We start from the raw sequence: 13,890 nt of genomic DNA, 5'->3' as shown, positions 1-13,890 counted from the left end.
TTAGCTCTAATATTGTATGTCTGAGATGTGACTTCAGGTACTGGTTCTGCTATTTACCTTGAACATTGTGAGCTTGGAATTCACTTTATACTCTTTATGTCTTAGTTCTTAACCTATAAAATGAGGTTAATCTAGATAACTTTTATGGTTCTTCCCAGATTTAAATATGTGATCCTATAATCTTATCATCATAGGGCAAGAGGAAATAAAGGTAGAAAGGATCTTTTCATTTTACAGAGTAGGAACTGGAGATCCAGAGGGATTAAGTTTAAATGATTTTCTGAAAATACAGAGTAATTAGAACAGCTCTTTGAACACAGGGCTTGTGACACAAAATCCAGTATTCAATAGGTTGTTCTACTTGGTGCAACTCCATTGGCTCGTAATCAGGATCAAATATTAAATCCTCTATTTGGTATTCAAAGCCCTTCATAACTTGCCTCTACCACCCCTGACCTTTCTAGTCTTCTTATATCTTTATTTTGAATGCAGGAAAGATTTTACATTCTTGCAAGTATGGCTTGACATCTTTGAAACTCCAAAGGCAGGATTTTATTTTCTATCCTGAAGCCCAAGTTCCTCCCCTGATTCCTCAATCTTCTTATATCCTAATAGCCTTCTATTAAGGTATTCTTTGACCAAATGATTCTAGTTTCCTTGATATTCCTCAAACAAAACATTCCTTTTCCAAACCCCAGGCATTTTCACTGGTTCCCTGTGCATGTAATTCATTCCCTTTTCTTCTTAGTATCCCTTGCTTCCTTCAAGTGCCAGCTAAAACCCCAAACTTCTGCAGGAAGTTTGCAGAATTTTAATACCTTCCCTCTATTGATTATTTCCAATTTATTCTGTATTGTATCTTATTAAACATAATTATTTGTATGTTGTCTCTTCCATAGACTGAGCTTCTTGAGAACAAGGCCCATCTTTTGCCATTTTTTGGTATACTTGGTGCTTAGCACAGTGCCTGGCACATAGTAGATGCTTACTTGGTAACTTATTGACTGACAACTTCCCCCAAAAAGGTTGTGGAGGAATAGATGGATTGTGTAATGTTTAAGACTTGCTGGAAGAGTCTAAGTCTGGGCAAATGGCCTTGCTGTCCAGCAAGCATGGATCTTCACAAAAGAACTGTTAAGGAGGGAGGGCAGTACAAGATGATCTTCAGGAATACTTCTATTCTGGCTTCTTAAACCCACCCTCAGCCACCCAGAACAAAGTAGAGGCAGACAATTGGTTCTGAAGGCCTTTTTTAGGGTTGAAGCTGGGGGGTTTTGGGGGCTCAAGGTCCAGCATTGAGGGCATCTCTTCCAAATAGAATCCCAAATAAATCACATTCCAAATTCCAGATTGTTGTTGTTGGTTTTCAATTTATACAGTTCCTCTCACAGGAGTTGGTTGAGATGAGGTCAAAAGGGCTTCTAAACATCAGATGATTCATTTTACAGATATAGCAACTGAGACAGTGAGATTTCTTCAAGGTGATAGGTCATCTTCTCCACTATCTATGTCCCTTTCATCTTTTAAGTTCCAATTCTCTACTATGGTTGCTCTCTTTGCACTGTCCTTATTAAAGTCATCTGACACCAACTCCTGGCAAATCCCCAGCCTTACAGGGAGCTTCATGGCTTCAAACTGGTTGGGCTGCATTCACTTCCCAGGAGCTGTCCTCCCCTCCCATCATAGTCATTAGGAAACAAGCAGGGAGGAGACACTTGCTCTCTGGCCCCAACCTTGGCTGTCTGGCCCTCATCCCGGACCCATATGGAGGTGTTAAGTGGATGGTTAGAATCCTGTCATCTCATCTGGGTCAAAGTAAGTCTGGGAAGGCTAGCTCAATATGGGGGTTTGGAAGAGAGGGAAGGTGGAAAAGTAGGGAGGGATGACCTTGGGTAGGAGTGCTAATTGGGTTTATGGGGAATGTCAGATGCTTCCCTTAGACCAGACTGAAACCAAGAAAAAGCCTGTGTGAATGAAGTGATATGGGAATGTTTCAATAGTTTAGTTAAAAAACATGGCTGAAAGTAAAAAGTCCTTGCTTTGGAGAAACTGTCAGCCTCACAAGGCAGTACTCAGGGGAAAGGACCATTTCTCCCCAAACTAGGGTCATGCTACAACTATTAGGCAGCTACTCTAAGTGACTGGAATTGGCAGAAACAATGAAACATGACCAAGGAACCAAAGAATTTTAGAATTATAAAATTTTGGAGTTCTAGAATCTTAAAAATCTTGGAATCCTAAAATTGGAAGAGCTCTTAGGAATACTAAAAGATGAACAATATTTTCCTCTCCACTTTATTTTTTTTATTATTTAATAGCCTTTTATTTACAGGTTATCTGTATGAGTAACTTTACAGCATTAACAACTGCCAAACCTCTTGTTCCAATTTTTCACCTCTTACCCCCCACCCCCTCTCCCAGATGGCAGGATGACCAGTAGATGTTAAATATATTAAAATATAGATTAGATACACAATAAGTATACATGACCAAACTGTTATTTTGCTGTACACAAAGAATCAGACTCTGAAATATTGTACAATTAGCTTGTGAAGGAAATCAAAAATGCAGGTGGGCATAAATATTCCTCTCCACTTTAAAAGCCAGTTCTCTTCTTTCTTACTATATGGATGGATTTGAATCCATCCACATGTATTTATTTAGCATCTTCTATGAACCAGACACTATGGGAAGAAATATGCAGAAAATGAAATAATCTCTGTTACTAAGGAGAGAAATTAAATCCTGATGGGGAAGACAACGTATTTACAAAATAAATACAAATAAATAAATAACAACACAAAGCAATTAAATACAAAAGGAGTTTGGAAAGTAGGGCACCAGTAATTGAGGGCTATCAGAAAAGGTCTTGAGCTATATCCTGAAGGAAAAGAGAGATTCTGAGGCACAAGTAAAGTGGAGTACATTCTAAGCACAAAGGCACAGAGCTACAAACTCAGGTGCTGTATTTGAGAAACAGAAAAGTTTGATTAGATTGCAGAATATAGGAGGGGTAGTGGCTCCAATAAGTTTGATAATATTGGCTAGAGTAGGGGGCATTACTGGTCTCCTGTTTGATCATGTTTCCCCATCATATTGTTTTGGTATAGGAGATAGAATGCCTTCCCTTCCCCCTCCTCTCCTCTCCTTTTCTTCTATGTATGTCCTATTTATCTTTCAAAGGCTTCAACAACCCATTTCATCTAGAAAGATTTCTCAAACTTTACTTAAGGGTAAAATGAGCACCACAAGCTCCTATACCATTTATTTTCTGTAATATTCATATAGTACCAGAAAGTCTTACATTGTCATTTAACTATTTCATATCAGTATGTCTGCTTTCCTAATTAGTTTGTGAGGGCAAGGTTTTTACATTATACTTCTATACCTCTCTCTTTTCATCTCCTCTTCCCCTTCTTACATAACTTACCACCAAAATATTTCTGCCCATATAGGGACTTAATAATTGGGAATTTGTGAGCAGGGAGGGGCTGAAGGCAGAGAAGGAGAGAAACAGAGAAAGAGAGTTATAACAATCAGAGACAGAGAAAGGAGAAGAGGGAAAGAGAGGGCTAGACGGAAGACATTGGAGAAAGAAACTTTTTTAAAAGGAGAGACAAGATAAGGAACATCAAGAGGTAGCTGGCATAATTTCTTTGTTTTTTATAGATGGAGAAACATAAGGAAGAAAAGGGAATTCTAGGTATATAGGTAGATAGATAGACAAAAGACAAATAGATAGACAGACAGACAGACAGACAGATAATCTAGATGGCAGTTCCTGTCCTTGGATAACCTTGAATTAGCACCGACTCAGCCAGGCTTAGGAAATACCTTTCTATATACAAACACATATACAATGTAAGTGTGTATTAATATATGATACATACACATATAAACATATAAATGCTTCCTTGTTAATGTTTTACATCTGTCTATATGATCTATATATCTGTATATGATCTGTTCTCTATCATTTCCTTGTTACCTGTTAACCCTATCATAGATATGTATAGAATTTGATCAAAATGTATCAGTATACCAAAAGAACATTTTATTGACCTTCCACTTTTCTCTATCCTCCATATACTCTTTTATTATCAAGTTATAAGACCCTACAGAATATATACCTTAGTATAGATCAGGGTTCTTAACCTTGTGTGTGTGTGTGTGTGTGTGTGTGTGTGCACGTGCGGCACATGACCACTTCTGCAGCATGGGGAAATCTATGGATCCCTTTTCAGAATAATGTTTTAAAATTCATAAAATATAATATATAGTATTAAAAAAGAAACCAATTATAGTGAAACAAAGTTATCAAAACTTTAAAAACAAAACAAAACAAATTCACAAATCCCAGGTTAAGAGTCACTGGTCTAAATGATTTCTAAAAGTTCTTTCTAGCTCTAATCTATGAACTTCTTATTTTATCCTTTATCATCTAACTAGTTGTTATTTACATCTTTAATTAATCTTTTTATTGTGATTTATCTCTCTCATAGACCTACCTTCCACCAGCTCTCTCTATATATCTACTTATCATTTTTCAATCTGTATTATCATTTTTCTCTTTAGAATTTTCCAATTGGTATTTCCTTTGGTGTTCCATAGCACATCATTGAGAGTCAGAAAATGCAGTTTCCCTCCCAAATCAAAGAAACTATGTTGGAAGCAATTAGCCTATGATTAACCTAGTCAGCCTTGGAGACTAAGAGACGATTACAATGAATTAATTGAGACTTCCTGGTCAACAAGGCCTATCAGCATTGATATAATAATTTTTTAAAAATTTTCTATATGTGTGAATATGTGTAAAATATCTTCATTCTTTTATTCCCTACAGTTATGCCAGGATCAATTTAAATATGTCTTGGTGGACATAGAAAAAAAAATTCAGAAATACTGCATGATGCCTAAGATCCCTTTCATTTCTAACATTTTATAAATCTTTATTCCTACCACACTCATATCAGTGCTATGCCTTTATTTTGTTACACCTTTTTTTTCAGGTTTCCATTACTTCTTGATATACATTTTATGATCTAGTTTTAATTATCTGTCCTCCATAATCTATTTTCTCAACATACCTTAAAGTTGGCCATTATTGTAGTTACTTGAACTTCCAATTATCTAAAATTATAAAAACAATATTATAAGAGCACCAGCCCTGAAATCAGGAGGATCTGAGTTCAAATCTGGCCTCAAACACTTAACACTCCCTGGCTGTGCGATCCTGAGCAAGTCACTTAACCCTAATTGCCTCAGAAAACAAAAACAAAAACAAAAACCAACCAATAACAAAGCATAATTATATGGAGTAGTACTGAACAGAAATTCAGTGGTTGCCATTGCTAGTAGTACTTCCATTTCACTGTCAAAGTACTGTGCATTCCAGAATCTTCTCATACATCTACTCTCACATGAGACCCAGAAACCTATGTAATACTCCCTGATGACTCTACCTTGTCAGCTGCCTGAGATACTACTGGTACTGCTATTGCAAATATCATAGCAACTGTTAAACCATGGAGGTGTAGTGTATATAATGTGACAGATTGAGTCTGAACCATTTTAAAATATATAAAAAAATTTATAATGGCTATGACTGCTATCTGTGCTTCAACTAATCATCCCACTAGGCTTGAGTTATGGGGTTCTTATTTATTACTCTTTTCCTTTCAATTGTTCCAAATACTCAGTTATGCAAAATGTTTCAGATATGGCAAGTTTACAATATATCTGTTATCAATATCATCTATTTTCTGAAAATCAATTTAACCAAATAGGGAGAGGATCATTACAAATAGATTGGTTACTTGGTGATGAATTCTTTGGCCATAGAAACCAATGAAATGATGAAATATGCAAAACAAACACCAGACAACGATTAAACCCATGGGACCTGAGGAAATCACCAAGAAGAAGAATATAGAGAGTGAAAAGTTCCAGGACAAAAGGAAGTTGCAACTTATAAATTCTTCTCAGAGAGGAGGAAGTAGAAATGATATTAAAGAAAATAATGGAAAGAACAGCTATACCAGATCAAGCATACTATGAGATTATCCAAGTTAGTGATGACACAATTCTGAGGACATTATTCTCAAATACAAGAAAGCAGTGAGGATTCCACATACATATAATTCATGGCCTCCTAAAAATTTTGAACTCACATGAATCAGATCCACTTCTAGGAAGAAATTTCCAAAAGATAATATTCTCTTTGACTCCTTGCCATAGTTACTACAAGAAATTTTCCTAATATAATTATGGTATAACTCATGCCGAGGTTCCCCCTAATGTAAGAGATGTGACCAGCTTCTGTACAAGATCATCAAGCATGATTATCAAGCCTTTAATTGTGAACAAAAAAATGTTGAAGATGCAAACTACTCATGAGTGCTCCTAGGAAGATACAGAAACATATAAAGCATTCCAATAGTTCATCAGCTTCCTCCATAAAGGAATGTATGATCCTGGGCAAGTCACTTAACCCTGTTGCCTCAGTATTTCATCTATAAAATGAACTGGAGAAGGAAAACCACTCTCGTATCTTTGCCAGGAAAACCCCAAGTGGGATTATAAAGAGTTAGACACAACTGAAAAATGACTGAACAAAACAACAACAATTAAGATTAGATAGTAAACGTATATTTTTCAAAAAAGACTATGAAAGGCCAGACTTTGAGGGATCGTGGTTCATAAATTATATAGGAAAGGGCAAGAAGAGAAAAGGAGAAGATGAGCATCATGAAGTTTTAGAATTGGACAGTACTTCCTCTACTCTAACATTGCTCCCCCTATTTTACAAACATTCAAAGTCACACAGTAAGCTGAGTGGATTTCAAACCAAGGTCCTCTGACTAAAACTTCAGTATCCTTGCTAGGATGGGGGGAATAAGATAAGAAGAGTACTGCTGATGCTTTCTATTCTTCCTTCCCACAGCAGAAGCTTATATATTGCTGGAGCTGCCATGTCAGAAGGAGAGAGCAAGGAGAGTGTGGGCAGTGAGTGTCCTGTGTGCTATGAGAAGTTCCGGGACCTTGAAGGAGCCAGCCGAACCCTGAGCTGTGGCCACGTCTTCTGCCATGACTGCCTCGTCAAGTACCTACTTTCATGCAAAGTGGATGGGCAGATTCAAAGGACCATCATCTGTCCTATCTGCCGCTATGTCACCTTCCTCAGTAAAAAGAGCTCCCGCTGGCCCTCTCTGTCATCAGAGAAGAACCTCCAGACCTTGGTGGTCCCCATGGGCCTGGACAACCTGCCTTTGGGACACACAAACCCTCTAACCATTCCCCACCCTCTCTGGGTTTCTTCCCAAGGTCAGACCAACCAAAGTCCATTTCCCAGAGACCTGCTGCCTGGCCTTGTCCAAGAGCCCCAGATCTTTATCATCAGTTCCCACGGAATGCCCCTCAGGGAGGAGGACAGTGTCCTGCCGAGGCAGAGCCTAGCTAACCTCTCTGAAGTGTCCCCAGCACGAAGAAGCTCTCTCTGCTCACGCTGCTGTCATTCTCGAGTAATGCTGCTGATAGCTCTCATTACAGTAGTGGCTGTAATAGCTACTATCCTGCCCTGGATCCTATTGGTGAGGAAGGAGGCATGACTTTGTCTAGGGATGCATCCCCATTAAAAAGAAGTCCCAGAAGCTGAGAAGCTTCTGGGCCAAGGAGAAACACAGGGAGCACAGCCCCACATGATCACAGACATTTTCAGCATTAGCAAGGAAAGGAAAGATGTCTTGAGGGACCCTGACACTAAAAACTTTGCTGATTCTAACTAAGCAAGTCACTCAGAATTCTCAGGCAGGGCTGGCTGACCTAGGAGATGAGAGCATAATTCTGCTACAAAATTATGAAAAGTGATGGGTTTTTTCCTACCAGCTAGCTCAGGAAGGAGTCAGCTCAAGAGAAGTTAAAGGCAAGATAAAGTGCATCTTCTTATTACTTACTCAGTCTCAAAGTCCAATCGGGAGATGGAGATTCTGGAGGCTGGAACTGGGACTTGAAGGGTTGATCCTGAAAGGTTAGTATGTCAAAGTAACCCCAGATATCTACTGGGAAACTTGTGCTTGAATGAAGATCAGCTAATAACCAAGGTCCCCTTCCCTCCAGTCCCAGTTCAGAGCAATACTCATAAGGAGGAAGGATCCCTACCTACCTGACCAAGGAGCAGAAGATGCCAATTCATAGACAGCCTCAGTACTTGGGGGTCTGATAGCCTTCACTTCTACCACATGGCCCCAAAGAAATGATGGCCCTTAGGGAGGCATCTTAGTAAGCCAGATAAAAGGGGGATCTCTAAAAAAGGCCTTTCCTTCCTTTCCTTTTCAGGCAGAATTGAATCCAGAGGAAAGCAGAGAGTATTGAGGCTGCTTCTACCCTCTTCTTGAAAGATCCTGAACCCTTTTCATTCCCTCCAGGGAAGGCTCTATTGCTCACTGATTTAGCATGAGGTCAGAAAAAAGCCTCACTGATGAAAAGAAGTTCTATCTTGCCAAAAAGGCATTCAGCTGGAGAGAAATTGGGTCATGGTTAGGAGGCCTAAAGATGTTTTCCCCAAATCATCCCATACTTCCTAAATCTGGCTAAAGTTGTTATGTAAAAAGGGAGGCTGAATAGGGTACATACATACAGTTCACTGACCTCTCAAAAATGAAGTAATTGGATCAAGGAGTTTAACACTGTCTATGGTGGATCCAGGAATTGAGGTCTTACAACATCCTCTGTTGACTAGAAACTAATAAATAAATAATAATTATTATTATTATCATGGATGTAATACTTTAAAGTTTACAAAGTACTTTATAAATAATAGCTTGTTTAATCCTCATAACAACCAAGTGAGTTTTTTTTTTCCATTTTACACAGAACATTTGTGGATTGTATTACAAAGGATGGGGCTGTCCATGTTTATTAGCATGTCCAAATCTATAATGCCTCACTCAATATTTTAGCAAATTCCATCTTTGTGGGAAACAGGAGAACAGCCACAGTTGGTCAATCATTTCTTCAAATAGCTCTGGATAGGTCATTTAACTCTATTTGCCTCAGTTTCTTCTCTGTAAAATGAGCTAGAGAAGGAAATGGCAAACTACTCCAGTATCTTTGCCAAGAAAACCCTAGATGGGGGCAGCTAGGTGGCACAGTGAATAGATTCCCCAGCCCTGAAGTCAGGAGAACCTGAGTTCAAATCTAGCCTCAGACACTTAACACTTCTTAGCTGTATGACCCTGGGCAAGTTACTTAACCCCAGTTGCCTGGGGTGGGGGGGATACTAGGTTTGGAATTATATCTATTTATATCACTCAGCTATTTGTAGTCTGGAGTGGGAGAGTGATGATAAAAGCCACTTTTTCTAATTGTTGAAGGGCAAGAGAGAAGTAAATTCAACTCCTGATCTGGAAGGTTACAGTTGGCTTAATCTAAGCCATGCTAACTCCCCTGCCACAAAACTCTTAAATAATAATATTAGCTAACACTTATATAGCATTCTAAGATTTGAAAAGCAATTTATATCTATCTTCTCATTTAAACACCACAACAATTCTGTGAAATAGATCTATTATTATCCCCATCTTATAGAAGAAAAAATTGAGGAAGGTAAGTGATGTGCCCAGAGGTACCCAGCTCAAGGCAAGGTGGAGCTCTTGCCTTCCTGACTTCAAGCCCACTACTCTGTCTATGCCACCTCCCTTATACAAAGGACAATTGGAGAGAATGAACAAATATATTTATCAAATAAAACAACAAAACAATAATCAGAGAAGTCATTCGGACTAGCTTGTTATTGTTCATTCATGACTACTCTTTGTGACCCCCTTTGGGATTTTCTTGACAAAGATACTAGACTGGTTTTACCATTTTCTTCTCCAACTTATTTTATTTAACTAAGTCAAACAAGGTTAAATGATTTGCGAAGGAATAAATAAATACTAAGTGTTTGAGGTAATTTTTCAACTCAGATCTTCCTAACTCCAAGCTTAATTCACTATGCCAATTTAACTGCCTTCTGATTAGTCTAGGTAATATTATACACAAGAGAAAAGGGGACTCTGTCAGCTTAGAATGAGATGAAATCTCAGATCAACTAGGAAGAGAATGATTATGGCCAGCTGCTGGGGTGAATGTAGGGGAAGAGGCATGTAGTTGCTTTATCTGAATTGATATCCTTTTTATCCTTTGTCACAAGTTTTTATTATATTTGATGTGCCCCATTTCATTCTAACCCTGAGCTCAAATTACTAGGCTGGCATGAGTTAGGCCTGGCTCAGAAGGATTCCTAAAAGAGTTCACATCAGGAATATTCAGGAAATAGGTTTGAGACATATCTGACTCTTCCTCTCCCCATCAAAGTCATTAAACTTTGCATCCTGTTTATTATATCCTTTATTATAGGGAGGACTCAGTTTCTGGCTTACCTAGATTGTAAGTAAACACCAATTTGGGGAAGATAAATTTTTAATTTTAAGAGGTCAATTTATAAGCCTCAACTTAAGTATCTCTTTACTGACAGAGCTACAGTTCAAGCAAGACCCAACCAAGTTCTCTTCCCCCCACCCCAGAATCTCTAAAGCAACTGGAAACCAAAAGTGAAAATTTGTACATTTTAATCAAGGACACTACCAGTAAATTCAAAGAGGAAATCCAGACCCAGGAATAGTTTTAGTAGAATTTGGGTAAATTAAATATGGTGGCTCTATATCAAAGTTCCCAGACTCGGAAACAGCCTAGAAACTGGTTGGGCTAGTACTGTCTCTAATGAATGGTTGGAGTCATAGGGAGGAGAAAGGGAGGGGAAGTGTAGGTTCACAGAATTCTCTTCATACCTTTCTTCTTAGTCAGCCTGAGTTTTCTCTACATACTGCCTTCCCTTCTCTTTCCTTCCATTTTATTTCCTTCCTTCCTTCCTTTCTTTCCTCCTGCCTTTTCCTTCTATTTTCTTCCCTTCCCTTTTTTTCCACTCCAACATCCTTCAATATCTCTTTTAATGGAGGCAACTACAAGTTAGCTCAGTGGATAGAACACTAAGCCTGGAGTTGGGAAGGCTTGAGTTACAATCTGGCCTCATTTACTAGTTGTGTGACCCTGGGCAAGTCACTTCACAAACAATACAACAGAACAACTTAAGAACAAAAACAACAAAAAAGTCCTCCCTTCTTCCTAACTTACTTATTATTGTTAGGGGCACCACTATCCTTTCAGTTACTTACATTTGAACTCTAGGTATCCTCCTTGACTCCTCAATTTTTCTTATCCCACCATGGTCTTTCAATTTTACTTTTGTAACATCTCTCACACATTCCCTTCTCTCTTCTGACATTGACTCCAACCTGGTATAGGTCCTCATCACCTCTTAGCTGGGCTACTGCAATAGCCTGCTGATTACTAGTCCTACCACATCTCTTTCCATTCCAGGCAATTCTCCATTCAGCTGTCAAAGCATTCTTCCTAAAGTTGTCCCTTTCCCAATTCAAGAAATTTCAGTGCATCCCTGTCACCTCTTGAAACAAAGTCGTATTTAGTGTTCAAAATCATTCATACATAACAGCCTCCCCATCCTTCACTGTCTCAACCTTTCCAGTTACCTTACATCTCCCCTGATTCCTCTTCATCCTCTCTCCCACCAAGTACTCTGTGATTCAGTGACACTGACTTCCTTGCTATTCCTCAAACAAATTACTTGATCTTCTAATTCTGGATATTTTTGGCACCTGAAATGGTCTGTCCTCATATATCTCCTGACTTCCCTGGCTTTATTCAAGTTCCCGCTAAAATCCTATCTTCTATAGGAAACCTTTCCTTATCCTTTTTAAACCTTGCTTTCCTTCTGTTGATTATTCTTAATTTACCCTGTATTTGGCTTGCTTGTACATAGTTGTTACATGTTGTTTTTCTCCCTTCATCTCTTCACCCTATTATGTCCCTCCCCCTGAGTACACTATGAGCTCTTTTGGGAGCAAGGATAGTCTTTTACCTTTCAGGTAAAAGGAAGGTAGTACAGTGGCTAGCATATAGTAGGGGCTTCATAAATGTTGACTGACTGTCTGTCCTAAACTGCTATGGGACTGAAAACATCTAGTAAGAGTTTGTGTAATATTGGTTAAATTGTTTCAGACTCTGTCATATATACTGAACTACATCTGCTTTGTCCTTGTAGTTTTGAGGAACTTTCCATCATTTAAGATGAAGCTTGGCATGTTTCAGCATTGCCTTATAGGTTTTCTCTAAGGAAGGTCAATTTATTTTTGTTTTTAAAATAAATATTTTTGGAATGCTTGCTTTGCATTGTGAAGCAATGAGTTTAAGCATTTTATTTCTCTCCCCTGCCCACAACCTGGAAGTTTTACTTGTGTAGGTTTTTTGTTGCCCTAGAAGGTGACAGATCCTATTAATATTCTAGAGCTGTCAAACTGCATTTTCTTTGTGGTTTCAGAAGATGAATGGCTGGATGAGATAAGGTGAAATGGTTTACTATATAATGAACCATGTCTTGTGCTTAAAAAACAAGGCAGAACAGTAGTAGAAAAATAGATGGGGAAGGAAGAGTCTTAATGCAACTAAATTTCTGTTGGGTTTTTTTGAAATCTTTTCTTTAGATTATATTCTTATTGTCTTCTGTATTTTAAACAGTAGTCATATATTGGAGCACTCTTAGAATCTTGGGTGCCTACAGGTAGGGATGAGAAAGGTTACAAACAAATTGAACTAATTCCTGCTTTATCTAAGTCCCTTTTCTCTTCTTTTCTCTTGACTTTTCTATCTGCTAAGTAAGACCCTCTCCTCTGTCCTGTATTAACATTTAATATATGTCATTTTGTCCTTACCTCCTTCCTTTCTCTCCTTATCCCTTTTAGCCTAAGAACATTTGTATTCATAATGAATTTGTCTATATATCTGAACTATTAAAGGCCTAGAATTGTCTTCTGAATTTATAACTCTAAGTTCTTTCCTCCTGAAGTGCTAATAAGACCAGAGACTTAAGGGACTCCAGTTTCCATATCCAAGAAAAAGATTTAGGAAAAGAACATTCTAATATTTTGTTGGGGTAGTATGAGCTCAGCCTCATATTCTTCTACTTATGCTCTTGCCTCTTTAAAAATGAAATATATTAAATATAATGAAAGAAATAATATAAAAATAACCTAGGGTAATATGTATGATTTAAATAAGAGTCTAATATCTTCATGTGATTGTATGCTGCCTGTCTGATGATATGGAGGGAGGGAAAAGGAGGAGGGAATACCAGAGAGATGAAACAAACTTATAATAGGAGTCCTGAGTTCTAAGGTTGGATTTCTTACTAATAGTTAGAAACAACTTCTTCACTCTTCTTATTGATTTCATCAGCTACCAAGAATATTATTATTTCCAGACAAATGGCTTCCAAATTTATATTTTTATTATATTTTCTCAATTCTAATCCTACATGATCAACTTATTGGCTATAGCTCTCCACTGACACTTCAAATTCAATTCTGTATTTGAAGAACTTGAGTTGGAATCCCTCCTCCAATGTGGATTTGCCATTGTGACATTGGACAAATGCATTGAATCTCACTGGTCTTAGTTTTTTCATTTGTAAAATGGCCTCTACTACATGGTCTCTGAGGTCTCTTCCAGCTTTCTCTCTATGCTCTATGATCCTATGTCAAAACTGATCTTGTAATTTTCCTACTAAAAGGGCATTACTACCTCCTACTCACCGAAGTCCAAAACACTAGTGTCATCTTTCACTCTTCCATCTTTTTCACTCCTCATAGCCAGTCATTTTTCAAATTTAACTAATTCTGCCTTTACGATGTAATACATATAAATTCTAAAGTTATTCTTCCAATCCCCATTGAGATTAGTATATCAGGTTCCCAGAAGATGACTACTCCAAAGGAT

The 13,890-nt window shown here is 38.0% G+C and overlaps 1 protein-coding gene across 1 annotated transcript; it reads left to right on the top strand.

The window, feature by feature from the left end:
- Nucleotides 1-6,949: 6,949 nt before the first annotated feature.
- Nucleotides 6,950-8,797, top strand: RNF222 (ring finger protein 222). The gene has a single exon (XM_003768721.3). It carries the CDS (start codon nucleotides 6,972-6,974, stop codon nucleotides 7,605-7,607), a length of 636 nt encoding a protein of 211 aa, XP_003768769.1. The 5' UTR covers nucleotides 6,950-6,971; the 3' UTR covers nucleotides 7,608-8,797.
- The last annotated feature ends 5,093 nt before the right edge of the window (nucleotides 8,798-13,890 follow it).

Source organism: Sarcophilus harrisii, chromosome 4 (assembly GCF_902635505.1).
Source record: "Sarcophilus harrisii chromosome 4, mSarHar1.11, whole genome shotgun sequence".
NCBI lineage: Eukaryota > Metazoa > Chordata > Mammalia > Dasyuromorphia > Dasyuridae > Sarcophilus > Sarcophilus harrisii.
The sequence above is the reverse complement of the archived record's forward strand: the minus strand, read 5'-3'. Positions and strand labels throughout refer to the sequence as shown.